Source organism: Coccinella septempunctata, chromosome 3 (assembly GCF_907165205.1).
Source record: "Coccinella septempunctata chromosome 3, icCocSept1.1, whole genome shotgun sequence".
NCBI lineage: Eukaryota > Metazoa > Arthropoda > Insecta > Coleoptera > Coccinellidae > Coccinella > Coccinella septempunctata.
The window spans coordinates 43,830,944-43,847,100 of record NC_058191.1 but is presented as its reverse complement, the minus strand read 5'-3'; the positions used below and the strand labels follow the sequence as shown (position 1 = coordinate 43,847,100).

General features: G+C 36.9%; 1 protein-coding gene across 4 annotated transcripts in view; it reads right to left on the bottom strand.

Annotated features, from left to right (window-relative positions):
- LOC123309379 (teneurin-a) overlaps positions 1–16,157 on the bottom strand; it is a 126,152-nt gene that overhangs the window by 59,699 nt on the left and 50,296 nt on the right. For 3 of the 4 annotated variants that reach the window (XM_044892468.1, XM_044892469.1, XM_044892470.1), the window contains one exon: positions 15,357–15,420. In XM_044892468.1, the coding sequence (XP_044748403.1) occupies positions 15,357–15,420 (64 nt within the window). Of the gene's footprint in view, positions 1–6,397; positions 6,415–15,356; positions 15,421–16,157 lie in introns of those variants that run through there. The other variant, XM_044892472.1, reaches the window with a different exon arrangement.

Sequence of the window (16,157 nt, the reverse complement as noted above, 5' to 3'; positions counted from 1 at the left end):
AATTTATTCACATTAGGAAAGACTCCAGGTTGACTCAGGATATACACATCAGATATGAATAATTCTGAAATTAATTCCGTCAACAATTGAATTCGCGGCTGTTTGAAATCTTAAGAAGTGAGCTGATACTATGAGGCATAGGTATACATGCAGGGTGTGTTCATTCAAGGTGAGGCTTTCTTGTTGACAGAAGATAGAACTGATCAAAGTAAAGCTTTTTCCCAAAATAAATCACCTATCCTAAACTTTCAGAATGACGAAGTTGAAGATATTATTTGTTTCAATTTATATTCGAAAAAAGCAGAATTTTTCGGCTTACCTAGTTGTTTTTTGAGAATTCCAACCTTTTGATGAGTTTATGTTAGGACAGGCGAGATTTCTTGAACAAATTTTCTGAATATGAGTTAATCGCCGAAGAAATATATTTGTGAAAGCAATTAAATGATACCATATACTTTTCATTATGATTTTATCGATACTCGTAAGTGTATGGAAACAAGTTAAACAACATTCATATTGATCGATTTTTATTTCTGATATCCGAATCAACTTCCTTTCATATTCTCGCGATTCGATTCTAGATATTAACAGATTTAATTGAGTCAACCGCATTTACCTGTTATTTCGCTTCCTCAGGTTAGGTAGCAATTTAATGGAAGCAGGCATTGCTCATGAAATCCTAATTGTATCCATAAAACGTCTATCGTAAATCGGTTGATGTTTCGAGGTGCTATATACTCGCTGCCTTCAACCAATCCCAAGTTTGACTCTATTTTATGGGAGAATGATAAACGAATTCTTCGTATCGAGCAATAATGAGGTATAAAATGGTTGAATTTGGTAGCAAGAAATATGGCAAATTGATTCTCTTACTTTCTTACACTTGCAGATGTGGATTAAAATACTGAATACATATCAATTCATTTTTTCAGCGATTTCATGGAGAATGGAAAGCATTCTTGGAATGTTTGTTGTTTATTTACTTACTTGATCCATTGTCAAGTTGCACTCTGAGAAATGGAGATCATAAAGTAGATGATCTTAAATGGTACTATATGAGCACTAAGCATACTCATTAGTGCCAAATTCGTTTCAGATTAGTCTAGTCGGAGGAATTTGCATAATCAAAACCACCACAATTAGAAAAGAACTCAACTCCCTTAGCCTTTAAGTGACTTTAGCGAGGGTGTCTAACGCCCATTCTTCTCTCTGCAACGCCGTATATTGCACATTTGCGATTTACGACGAGGAAGGGTAGTGAATGATAGGGAGAGAGCAGACCTTGTAACAGCTACAATCGTAAAACGGTTAATATTTTAGTATTATACCTAAACCATGTTGGGCCATTAAAGTACTAATGAAACAGCATTAGACCTTTTATTGGCTTATTTGAGTCAGATGACAAAGCTGTGCCATAAAGTCTTCATACAATCTGTTTCATGGGGCCGAAAAAAACAAACGAAAAATGTTTTTCTCAATCAACTCGAAATTTTCAGGATAGTGATTTCCAGAAATTCAGTAACGTAGTAATCATGGTGATAGAGGTTGGAATCAATCAATGAAACACATAAATGTTCTATGAATACAGAAAATGGATACCAATTTTCAGATATTCTACAAACTTCCAATCTAATCACTATAAGACTTCTGCCAACTATACTTCGTGCGTATTCTGCAGTTTTCTCATAATAATGATAAAATTGTTTCCACAGTATAAAATTGCTGTGCTTTTACCGTGCTGAGCTAACGGAAAAGTAAGAAGGAACTTTTAAAATTTATCTAAATCTGCAGTGTTATTCTTGTGAGCCATATCCGCTAAGGGTTTGGAGTAAAAGCGATTGTCAGGCGAATTAGGGACGCCGATTGATGATATTCTTCGGTTGGCTCGACTGTGAGAGTCTGAGGAAGGACGAAATTTAATATGAAAACGTTAAACTTTGCGAATGTTGCATAAGGCTGATGAATTTTGAAGTAAAAACATTTTTTCCGTAAACCTTCTCATTTTTTTTAATTTAATAAAAAATATTGAAACTTGCTGATGAAGGTTGAAATGAGGAGCAGCCGTGAAGTATCCTTAGAAATTATTAACTATATGAAGTACTCACATTCTGAAGCACAAATATTTTCTCGGAGCACTATTACATGAATTGTGAACGACAAATTTTATTGAGAAACTCACCAGTCCTGCAGTGACGGCAACTCACCTGAAACATAAAAATTATCGGTCTGAAAATTGCGAACACAAATTGAGTATAATATCGAAAGTGTTGGTTGATGCGACTAGCTGAACTATAAACATTTTATGTTCCAAGACGTAGTCTTCAGGAGCTGAAAATCCTATTCACTCGCATTTGTCTAGAATTCTTTCATAGATCGTTAATCAGATATCATTCACGAAAGACTGAGAACTACACCTATATAAAACAATGTCATTCCTTCATATAGGTATCATATTTTTGTTACTTTTCTAGTTATTTATTAGTTTTGAGATTAAATTGAAAATTAAAAAATGCGAAGAGTAAAATTTTTTAAAAGAAAATACTTTTGATATATCAATTATCACATGATTCTCAACCGAATGATTCATTTTCCACTTTTCAATCCTTTCAAATCGATAACCTAGGGCTAGGTAACGAAAAAAGCAAGAAACGAAGTAATTCGTTGATACAATTTTTCAAGAAATAAATTACAGCTTCGGACCGAGAAGAAAATTGCCAAATTAACAAATATAATACATATTGTTATCAAAACTAGTCCGATTTTATGCTCCAAATAATTCATTAAGGAACATCCCGAATACTGATGCCAATAGCGCTCGTTAGAAATGTCCGCCTATTATGTTAGTACGCCACTGTCGTTTCATAGAGCCCGATCATTCGAGATTTAATTATGTCCCCACCTGACGAGGTGCATTTTCCGGAAATTCGTGAAAGCGGTGCATGTTTGATGCTCCAACGGTTTCATTGGAAATTCCTGACGCTGCTGTCGTTGCATCCTGCCGTCCTCTTTGTTGTTATGAGTTGTTGATGTTGAGCAAACAGGAAAATTCCATACTATTCCTGACTAAGGGAAGACCTACTCGTTTTCATACGATGACTGTACCTACCATTTCCCTCTGTTTCCAACTCCTTCTCTTTCAAGAGATCATCCAAAATAGGTGTGGAATTAAAACGATAAATTATTGTTCTACAAGAAATTTGAAAAAAAATGTTGTATTGTAGTTGTTGTAGATGAGATCTAGACTTCGACCAAAGAGAGGAATCTTCCTGCACCCAAGCAAGATATTCAAGATACGATAAACATATTATTTCCATGTAAGCTTAAGTTACGGAAAGAGGAGACTCTTCATGTACCCACTGAAGATTTTGCTACAAAAATAGAGATTTCTCTATTTTGTTTGGCCGCATGGAAGAACCAACACCTTCATATAACATCCTTCAACTTGTGAGCAATACAAACAAAAAATATCAGGGATTCGTTCATGAAAATATCAAGTAGAACTATGAGAAAGGTCGCTGATCCTGTAAAAATAAAACAGTTCAGCCCGCCGAAGTGACAATCCATAAAACCGAATCATTTCTTCAATGTTAGGCATTGGAGACGTCGCCAAATGCACATTTTTAGGCTCCAGATACCCATAATTGAGGCATGAAACGTCGTAAAACAGAGGTGCTTCCCCAAACGATTGTTCTTCCTCAATTTGTCGAATGTATCCGTGCAAAAAAGGAGACCAAACTGCCTTTTATGAAACTGTTATGGGCCTGCGAGTCAGTGAGGCACGACGGATGTGTTCAGTTTCATTTCAGATCGGCTGTAAAAGCGTCTTCGCGACTGGGAATTGAATTCATTGTGAGGAAAAGGCCGCTTTAGACGGAGTAGATGGCGTGAGAGGGCTGTTTTTATTGAAGAAAATCTTTCTATACATTCTCAGATAGATATTTCTGAAATTACCGTTCCTCCAATTCATAATTATGATACGTATCCATATTAAATTCTCCATGGCTTTAAAAGTGACTTAATTCTGGGTGCGAAAATAAACTTCAATCCTTTAGTTAGGTGATCATGAAACCTGAAACTGTAACACCCACAAATTAATGGCATAATGAAAAATGCCCGCGTCATCGCAAACAGACCGAACATCAAAGAATTCCTGTCGGGAATAAATCAAATCGAAACGAATTCCCCCTCGATGTTTTCCATTAAAGTTATGGTCCCAATTATGGGCGAAACCATACCAGCTCGGCGTCGTAGACAAATAAATTTAATTAAAAAAAGAGGGGACCCTACACATTGGAAAAAATTGTAGTCATATTTCACGGGCCATTATTTGTGGAGAAATCCTGTGTCGTGTGTCGTGAAGTCCACGCACAAATCTTGGCCGGAAAACACATATGTCACGCAGTGGGTTATTGCCGAGGCTCATGTTGCCGTCCTGACATGTGTAGTGGATCTTCTTTGGGGGTGTAAAATGTTACAGTTGTTAATTGCTCATTTGGCATTACCTGTCGTGGGGTTGATAATAAAGTACCTCTTTTGGGAAGGGGAATAGACGTGACTATACATGATGAAGTCAAAAGATCAACTTTAAATTGGGAAAAATGAAGATTTACACAAGAGATCAGATGTATCACAAAGTGACACCAGCTAAGTCATGCTGCCATGTTGTTTAGCTACAGCTACTAACTACCTTCTCATTGAATGAATTTTTTCGCTGCAATATCTTATCTAAAGAATATGTACTACGGTCATTTGACAAGAGGAAAGTACCGATTGAAGTAATATAGCTATAAGTTAAGGATTCATCTTGCATTAAGTGGATATACCTCCGAAATTACGCTTTGTAAATTTATTCATTTACTCATTCTAATTCAGATTAGCCGGAGTGACGAGGACTGGTAGAATTTGGGAAAAAATGTGCTCAAATTTTTCCTCGACTCGAGAAGATGAAAGAGAATACGGATCACAAAGATTCGAAAATGAGTTTTACATTTCAATTATAAAAAGAATGGGAAAAGAAAGGAAAAATTCTTCGATAATTTTGGGAGCTTTTCGCCCTGTAATTACTTCATTATTTTGTAGATGCCGTCCAACTCTTTTATACCTGCGAATATTAAGTTCCAGGGTTCCTGACCTGGATTAATTCAATTTTGAGGATTGTGCCTGCTCATGCAATTTTTTTTGCTTTGGAGCGAAATGCGGTTCGGTTACTTCAATTTCACAAGTTTCTAATACGAAGGGAGGGTAGTTTTAAATTAACGAAGATCTTGTATATCTCTCGATAAGTTTCCTTAATTTGAAGATGAAATTACCTCAAATTTATGTTATACGAGCGATATTGGCAATTATCGGTATTTTTATATTCCTGAGGTGGATTAGACAATTTTCATGATTATCAAAATGTGATGTTTAACCAATAAAATCGAATAGCTCATAACAATATCGATGGATTCATGAAGAAGTCCAATTTGGGATGATTTCAAAATTTAAACGAATGTATTTCTGGATTCGAAAAAAATGTTGAGAACCAGTGAATTTTCCGATTAATACCTGTCAAATGTGGAACATGAAAATATAAATAATTTTAACAGTTAGGGCAGCGCTACCTCACGATAACAATCACTTTAATTAATTTTCGAAATTGCTCTGGGTCACGTTACGTATAATAATCTATTACTACAAGGTTAGAATAATTTATTCACCGTTTGTACTGAATTATTGCATTCTGGTATCGATAAGATTTGGGGCTGTGTTTCTGATGGGTGGGAAATGAAATACGACATATGAGCAGTCTAAGTTCAGTCAAATCCAATTTTATAATTAGTCGTAAGCTGTTGGGTGTTTGTGAGTTGATTGAAAAAAAAAGATTTGTTGGATATAACAGAAATATTCCATTCGAAGCAGCAGAAATTTCACAGATTCGGTCAAGGATATTTGAGAATATAACCATCAGAGAGAAGTTTCTCTCTTTATGCTGAAGAAGAACGTACATACAACATAGAAAAAATAACGAATCTCTCAAATGTTATTCGTGCATGCATGGCCTGCAATATCAATGTATGTTGTATTTGAAATCTTTAGTACAATAAATGTACCAACTGCTATGTAGTCAACTGTAACGCTCATACTCTGCGCTGAATTATATCTATATAAGAGACAATAAACAGGTAAAAACAACCGTATCGGTATATTAATACAGTCGGGAATTGAACCGTTGGTGCTCGGACATTTTGTTCGAATCCCATCCCGTAGCATTCCTATCAATTTTTCAGGAAACATTCAGATAGGGCGGATGAAAGCGCAACGCCATTGTTTAAAATTAAATTCAATTATCGACTGTGCCGCGGCTAATCTGGAATCCACTGATAACATTAACTATGTAACGGGACTAATCACCTACCGTTAAAATGGCGTACTTAATCAAATATGCATACGGACGGCCACAGTCGGATCGGATGCTACTGCTGGTCCATCGATATCCATTACAAGAACATGCTGCCGGTTCATGTTAGTTTAATTCTGTTGCGATCGGAGAGGCTTGAGTGGTAGGTAGCTGTTGGTATTCCAATTTTCTACTGAATTGAGTACTCTTCTTGAAATTTCATGAGGAATATCAGAGAGAAAAATGAAATACCTGAAGTGAAAACACCACATACCCAATCGAGATCGCGGGGTGCAGGCAAAGTCTGTTTTTTCTCTTTTGAATAGTTGAAATTTACACTTTACCACGAAATACAAAAGTAATAAAGAATATAAAAGCGTCCAATCGCTACGAACACTGGACCGTAACTAACATAACGCGATAGAATGACTAATACGTTATATAATAATCGGATGACGAAACAACGAATGACGTACCTCGGGATGATTTGTGGAAATTCGGTATATTCTAGAAAGAATACGATATTGTTGAACAATTTTCTCAAATATATCCGTAATACTATTTTTTACAGAGTGTTCAAATTCAGAAATCCAAAATTTTCACGAAATCTTACCCCGAATATAAAAGCGTCACATCGCTACGAACACTGGACCGTAACTAACATAACGCGATAGAATGACTAATACGTTATATAATCGGATGACGAAACAACGAATGACGTACCTCGGAATGGTGTTTGGAAATTTCGGTATATTCTAGTAAAAATACGTGATTGTTGAACAATTTTTTCAAATATATCCGTAATATTATTTTCTACAGAGTGTTCAAATTCAGAAATCCAAAATTTTCACGAAATCTTACCCCGAATATAAAAGCGTCAGATCGCTACGAACACTGGACCGTAACTAACATAACGCGATAGAATGACTAATACGTTATATAATCGGATGACGAAACAACGAATGACGTACCTCGGAATGGTTTTTGGAAATTTCGGTATATTCTAGTAAAAATACGTGATTGTTGAACAATTTTTTCAAATATATCCGTAATACTATTTTCTACAGAGTGTTCAAATTCAGAAATCCAAAATTTTCACGAAATCTTACCCCGAATATAAAAGCGTCAGATCGCTACGAACACTGGACCGTAACTAACATAACGCGATAGAATGACTAATACGGTATATAATCGGATGATGAAACGAATGAAGCACATGGGTGATATCAGCGTTCAGAATGGAACTTACTTGTGAATATTTTCATCTACTAGAAATCTCACGATTACAACATAAAGAACATTTTTTCTTGAGGTATAGGTAAAGAATTTTCGCCATTTGCGAGAAGACTCTTGAAATATTCATTCCAAAATACAATGAAAAAAGTGCTGAGGAGACATATTTGGTGTAGAATTCAAATCTATAATAAATCCATTATCGAGAGGGCATCGTGAGATACATTCCTTACATCCAAAGGGACATTTTATATACAAGATACTCAAAATTCTGTGTACACCAGAAACCAACAATGAAGCAAGACAAAACCCGTTATTTCTCCAATTTAGAGGAGCATAAACCACCGGTATGAACATTAAACTCTCATCGAAGAATCCAGAGCGGAAACAGCAGACATTCAGGTTACAATTTCCACATTTCCGTTTATAAGGAATGCTCCAGACGTTTCCTCCCATCCTGACAATACGTTTGGCCTCTGCCGTTTCAAGGGATAGCCCGATATTGTCGTCATTTATCATAAGACCTTCGTAACAATGGACATATCTGAAGGATACACTTTTATAAATATTTAGGAGTGTATCTCGGAAGAATGCGGGAGATTCGGGAATGTGAGGGTGGAGAAAATTAGATTTTTTGAGGAAATTGAGATTTTATGCTTCCTGCTGAAAGCGTATGGAGAATATATCTTTCGATGAAAGGAAAAAATGATGAAGATAATTCATTCTTGGGTGAAAGTGACCGCGATTCATTTTTGTAGAATATTAGAGTGTGATATTTCCGTGATTACGAATTTTTCATCAGTTATATTTTGAGTGAAGGTGTTTGCGAATACAGAAATAACCCAAGAAGTAGGAAAATCAGTTGGAGAAGCCTTTTCAGTAATGAAGATGAGCTCAGTCTATCGACTCTCATTGAGTAATGTTTAATTTTTTTAAATTTGATCATTTTTACAAAATTCAGAACATACTTCTATTTATTGTCAATGAATTGTGCATGTTCAATCGTTCACCTAAACTCTAGAGTAGCGGCTGCTTATACATAGAATTGATCCATAATCTTAGAAGACCGATTTGCGTCCACATATTTTTTTCGGTGGACAAATTCGAATGAGGAATCTGTAATCTGTTGTTCACAGAGAAAGAGGCACGAATGAAATGAAGACCATGATGATTCTCCGCCTGAGTAGGTACCTAGAGCACACTCAAATCTGAATTAAAAAGAGTTCTACACTGAAAAACCCTAGCACTAAAAGAGCATGAAAATGAACATCCATCCACTTGTGCCATCCTCCACTCAGCAGCAAAACGAGTATTCAAGTTACTGATGATATTTAAATAACTCGGAAGAAAACGAGACTGCGAACTGAACCCAGGGAAAATAAAAAGCGAATAAACCCCTTAAGAATAATTATATTTCAGTGGAGCAGTGTTTGTCGCAGCATTAATCAGAGGTGTCCAATTGCAGCGTATCTCTACAGTTGCTGCTACTAATTTGCTACAGCAGATCACCGTAAGTTGAGCACGGCCATGGCCCCCTCTGTGTTGTTATAATGGAAGTAAATTACAAGGAGGACTTGATTCGATGTGACAACTAGCTCTTTTATTAGCTCACACAGATTTCGAGGTACGCTTCGCTCGGATAGTTCGTTAGGGATGAATAAATGGAACGGATTGTACAAATTGACAAGGCGATGGCAAATCATCTTTCATGTAACGTGTCATTAGACGAACTGTCCGATATTGTTTTGCAAATTGAGTTGTTGGGAGGGGCATCATCAAACTCAATTTTCAAGTGAAACAACAAGCTTTCAAGAAAATGGACCGCGGTTATAAAGATTCATGTTCCGTATCTGAACTTTTACTATTTTTTCCAATATAAATCAGCTTCTCCTGGAAAAACCGAAGGATTAGAGCAAAAATTATCCAATAATAGTTTATACGAAAGAATAACCACAAAATGAAAGAGAAGGTACTAGTACGTGGTAAACACAACGTTCAAACACAACCTTACTTTGAAAACTCCATAGCTTGATCAAAAAATAAATTTTTAAAGCTTTTACTCCTAACATTTCTTGAATAAGCCATATAATAGTAATCCTTCTATTCCGTATTTCAAGCAGATATTTCAGCTCTGCAGAATTTGGGTCATTGATACAGAACCGGCGAACCAGGCTATCGAAGAGATAACATGCACAGGTGAATCGATGATGACGTTGAAATTCAGCATTCGTTCCGATTTCAGCGACGTGAAATGTCAGCTAGATCAAAGTTTATCGAGATGGGTCGAATTAATGGGGATCTGCTTTACTTAGACGGACGGTTCTTTCGGGGCATAAATAACGAGATTTCAATTGGATCATGGTTTTTATGAGGAAATTTAAACGCTGAGTTTTCTTCTTCCTCCAAAGCAATAAAATGAATTTTATTCGTCGGCTCATTATGTTTTCCGAAGAGTTATAGGTATCTATAGGACAACACTGCTCATTTTCATTTAAATTCTTATAACAAAAAAGTTTCTAGATGAAATCAAGTAAATCCTGAAACAACTGGTAATTTTACTCAGTCAGATTCATGATACTTGTATGATTTTCAGTATTTTCTTTTCAGAATGATACAAATCTCAATTTCGGAGACAGACTATCAGGAGAAGCAAGGTTGGATCCGTCGTAACCTAGAAGTGTACGTGCAGAAAGACAGAGTGACCTCGCGTAATTCTCGCCCAGAGAGGATCAAAGCAGAGCCTGATTGAGTTTAGCGTTTGTCGCGAGATTTTCCTGTACCGACACCCCTAAAAGCTTTCAGTTTCTGTATGCATGTGGAGTTTCGCTGATTAGATGCCTATTAGAATGGAGTGAGATCGGGCATTAATTCGGCGGCAAATCCCCTACTAACCCGTCCGCAGACTACGAGGGTAGTCCCGAGGAAAATGTCGAATAATAATATGCTGACCTAATGAAAAGCGAAGTGAAGGAAAATTTGCCACTCGAGTGCTCTCCACCATTTTGTTTTTAATTTCTTTCAATTCAGATCGAATATGTGAAAAGCTTTGAATTCAAGTCTGAAAAATCTTCGTTAATGAATATTCAATGTTTAATCCTTGGCTGACAAAAAAGTCAACCATCCATATATTTTTATTTATTTATAAGAAAAACTGTATGGCTAGCATTGTGGCGCATTCGCCAGTTTGCAATCCGGATCACTCCTTTTCCTTCTGATTGTACACCTCGAACAATAGACATGCACAAGAGTGAAGTTTACCCAAAGTGATAGCAGCAAAGAGAGGGCGCCGAAGTGAGAGAAGCTTCACACGATTAATTGATACAATGCAAACAAGTCGCTATTACCTGCGAGGGAGAAGGGCGGCAATTTCCGCTGCTCCGTATATAATACAACTTGCATCAAATTGCTTTGACGACAGCCGCAAGACGAGCTGTTCAGAAATCAATTTATGGTTGAGGCTTTGAGGTCGTCTTTTCAAAACGGGCGAGACGGGGGAAATAATATGGGAGATTTCATTCACCGGAACGGAACTCTAATGATTCTGATCAGCTCCATGAGCTTCTCATTAGATAGGTTCAGATCTGAGTTAATTGAACTTTCCTCCGATGGGTTTTTTAGCGCCCTTTTCTTCCAGATTTTATCTGGCGCTCGGGGGAGATCTGGTTTCGGTCGTGGTTAGACTCAGAGTTCTGGTCAGCTCATTGATAAAATTCTTTTCAACGCTCTTACAAGATTTTCATTTGATTGATGGCTTATTGGATGAACAAACCGTAAAGACAAATTGCGCGCTTCTTTCAAGGTGTTTGCTTGCCGAAACCTGAAAATTCAATGGCTAACCTCGATCTCTGATAGAGAAATAATGAAATTTATTAGTTGCATGGGAGGGAAATGAACAAAATAGCATTCGCCCAACAATCTCATGAATGCGCCATTGCCATATTTTCACGGAATATCGTCAATGCCAATCCGTCGTGTTCCCGATCCATAAATCACCGAAGTCGCAGTTTCCATACGTGATTACATGCATACAATTCGAGATCGATCTGGAAAAATAGAAAAATATGCGGGATATCCGATTTGCGTGAACAGACGTCGCGGCGGCGTCCAGTCGGCTACTACACGTGTACAAAAGAGGAACTTTTTATGCAGATTCGTGTCTACCACCAGTTGGGTCGGTCGGAGCCGCCTCGCGAGTTATTCCGCTATCATGTTTCGAATCGTATCGGTTTCGTGAAATGAAAGGAAACGGAACTTTCTCATTTCGTTTCCACGTTGTGGAACCACGACAAATTTCAGGCATGCTCGAAGGCGAGCGAGAATCTTCTTTTTTCAAATTCACATTCAAGTCTTTCAGAAACTTCGTAAAAGTAAATATAGCCATTAACCCACATATTATTATGAACTTATTACAAATGAAGCTATAATTCATTGAGTTGCAACACAATCCTTGAGTATCTATCTTCGAGAGCCGTAACTTACAAAGCATACTTCCTACCTAATGCAATAAAAACTCAAACATCCTAAGCGGTATGAAATTGACTGGAAAATTAGAAATGCAGCATAGAACACCAGACTGATATATGCCACGGGCGTAAACTGTAAACTTCAGTCAACTCGCCGGATTAAGTAAAATTCTTCTTCTTGGCTTATTGCCCATTAAATTTGAATGCTAGCATAAAATACCCCTGTTATGGCCTGCAGTGACGTTAAAATAATTTATGGGAAAACATTTTAAAATTTAGATCTCGGATTACATAAGATCTTATCTTCATGTTAGTGAATGTCGTCTGGCGAATAAGAATGTTCGCATAAAGAAGGAAAAGTTGAGAGGACTTGAAATTTTAAAACATACATCTTTGGTATAATCTCTTGCCGATTTTTCGCAAACTTTTAATTGGACTTCGAGTTACAGAGGATTTTAATTATGGAATCTTGTATATATTCTTCAGTTTTTATATACCGTAGGGTGTGATAGAGTATTTTTATTGCGACTATATGTTGTAAGTTTCAGATTTTAAATTGAGTCTAATATTCACGCCTGAAAGACGCAAAATTTTGCCAGTATATCTTCTATCTATGAGTTTTTTGAGCGTCTTCTATTTCGTTCGTTGTATATGACTCTATCCATATCTGTCCATGTGCATGCAAACGAATTTATTCAGATGATTTTCCGTTTTCAGTAAATCAGCATATTCGCTGCAAAAATAGAATTTTTCTACGAGAAGATTAGCACTATAAAGTAAATTACGTGTCATTCCATAATTTGCATGGATAAAACAGCCCCAAGCTACAATTTGAAATTCAATATCGGCCGCTCTACCATGGAATTAACATTCGTTATGATCATTTATGAGGATTAAAAATTCGCCGCCATCTATTTATCTACGGGATGAACATCAACTCACACTATTTAAATTCATATGCCATGAAAAGATTTTTCAGTGATTATGGCGAACAAATTGAGAAAGAAAAACGTTGTCTATACGGACTTTATACATATACCGAATTTCTTTCTCGTTTGTTTTTCTCGATCTTGATGTAGCGCCAACGGATGATAAGATACGTAGTCTTGCGTTCATTTGAGTGCACTTATCTTATATATACCGACCATTTGGTATTCAGAGATCAGAATAGAAACAGGAAATAGATAGATGGAAAAGGGACCAACAAGTCTGTTCTTCCACTCCGGATACGTACTCCTTTTGGGTCAAATTTAACGGACTGTCTGAGTCGAAATATCCATCAAACTGATTCGATCTAGAGCTTCATGAATAAAAACAAATTTGGGGTGGTGCCATCCTCATAATGCTCGCATTATTGCTGTCTATAAGAAAAGGGGAAATATGCTACGTTAAGTTCGGATAAATTATGAAGAGATGAAATTGGACAATTTGTTGCTTTCTGTTTCCATCGTTTCCGACTTAACTTTCTCTTTGATCCACTAATACTAATTTGATCATAAAATATTTGAGGTAAACGTATGATTCTTAGAGAAATATTGTCATTGTCAAATCATCATAGGGCTCAGATGTATGAAATATTTTTTGAAATTTTTTTTAGTTTGTCAAGTACCTACCCATATCATGACAGAAGACTCCGTATTATGAATATTTTCGAATGAAGCGTTTCAATAAGATGTCCGTAATAATTTTTTATGAACAAAAAAAAAAGAGGGAGTCGCCATGACTGAAAATTTCTTGGAACTTATTCCAACTTTCCTCGACGGAATTAATAAAAAATTCATGGTGCGAACGCTCGGCCTGGATCCGAATCATCATAAATTCCGTTCTTTCATCAGGCCGAGAAATGCACGGTGAAAAGATGTTGGAGCTCTGAAACCTCCCAGGGCCGGGTCTCCCGAATTATCCGACGTAGTGACGAAAAACGTCAGGTCGTATGAAGTACACGAAAACTTACTGACAGCTCTCTCGCCTCCCCGAAGTAAAACTGAAAATGGAATTCTTTCAGAGTGGAAAATGGAAATATCAACGTTCCATGCTGCAGTCGGAAGAAATATCATCTCTTTCACCTTGCGTTCCGTCGGAAAACATGTTGGTTCGGAAGTTGTAGGGGTTGTTTACACGTTTTAATATAGACTTCTTGTTTATGGGGAAAAATATTGAATTTGCAAACACGGTGGGATGAATAAGCATGTTTCCTCGGTAAAAATACATGTCGAATTCAAATCTATACAATTCTTGAGATAGTTCTGGTCAATAGGAAGAAGAGGTTTTCAACTTCAGGAGATCATCCCTCTCTTATGATGGTCGGGAGACCAGTTCAATGCTTCTAAACTGTAACTAAGTGCTAAGTGCGAAATTCTGTCATGACAACTATCTTAGTAAGGCAGACAACATTATGTTGATTGAGTTCATGATAAGAATTGCGCTTGCACTCCTGACATATAGCTGTATGTTTCAAGAAGATGAAATCTAAAATGCGGTCCAAATGGAACCCTTGTTAGGATCCGATATTCACCCGGATTTCTACATCGCGCATCGGTCAAATGTCACCCCCGTAGAGAAGGAGTGAAGAAAGAGAGTTTGAATGCGGGACCCAGAGCTCGCTGCTGATGGTGAGGGCCTTATCGTCGGCTCATATTTACCGAGGGGAAAGAGCATCTTATCGCTTCCTTTTGCGACACAGCTTAGCTTTCACAGCCAGGGCGAGCGCCCTCTGCCGGTGACATCTCTGAATGATATCTTTATAATTCTATTATTATCTCCTTATCTTTTTTCTATCTATTAACAACGGGGTCTTGACTTTTGTGCCGCATAATTTCATTATGAGCCCTTTCTTCTTAATATAGCCCTGGGTCGGACGGTGGAAACAAAGATTTTTCATTCTTTTCCCGCATTTGAGTGTTCAGTTTTCCATTACAGTTTAAAGGCTGGCGAAATGCTCATTTTGTACCCTACCGCTTTTGATATTTTTAGAAATAATTAGGAGGGATGTACAAAAAGCATCATAGATTAAACTGATTACTAAATGGGGCGAAGGTGAACGCAAAAATATTACTGTTGAAATATTTTTCGATCTATTTGAATTGAAATAGTATGCAAATACGAAGGTGGTGGATTTCCGTGGACGATTTACCCAAAACAAGAACTCTTGCAACATACAATGATCGGAAAGAAGTATTTAAAATTCAGATATATTTCTCAGTCATCGATAATTCAATTATACGAAATATTGTTCCTAAATATCCGAAGTATTAGATTGAAAAAACTATAGATAAACTTACCTTATTTGATTAGTGGAGTTAACTGCTACTGGATATCCGGATGAGTTGCTGCTTAGAACATATTCTGAAATGAAAATGAAATTGAATTAATGCCAGTGAATTTTAAAACCAGACGAATAAAAAATTTCCATTCCTACGGTATCGATCAATGTTATGATCAGTTCATCTAGCAATGCATAAGTACTTTAACTCACAAATGTTGAACATTAATTTCAGAGATGTTTATTTATTGCCCTGAGTTAATAGGACAGAGGAGTCGTTTTAATCTACATGCCTCGATACGAAAAATGTGAAAATTTTCGGTTGAAGTAATTTATCATTCATTAATAAAAATGATGAAGCAGAAACATTGATCAAAAAAATTTTCATATCACTCAAACCAGTCGATCCGGCTAATCCCTCACTTGAAGCACTAATTATCCCTTCAAACAACCTCTGCTCAAAATTCGCCATGGCTATGGGGGAATATTTCCCTGCCAATTAGTATACAAGCATCCACAAAAAGGGCATGCCCCAACTCATCCCTGTCATTCGGGATATTTTTCAATCCATGGAACCGTGGGATTATTGCAATTCCGAAATTGGTGTCGTCGGGCAAAGGATCGTTCTCCTTTAGAAAAGGAATAAAATCACGGGCATTATATCATACGTGAGTCGTTCGTCATCTCCTGACAGAATCCATTCATATTTTCGTCCTGTTAGGTTGATTTGGACGCGAGCTGAGGCACCTGTGCTTCGGCCGTACCTAGTTCGATACAAAGAGGTTGGCTAAGATGAATTGGTTTGTCTTCGAGTGAGGTT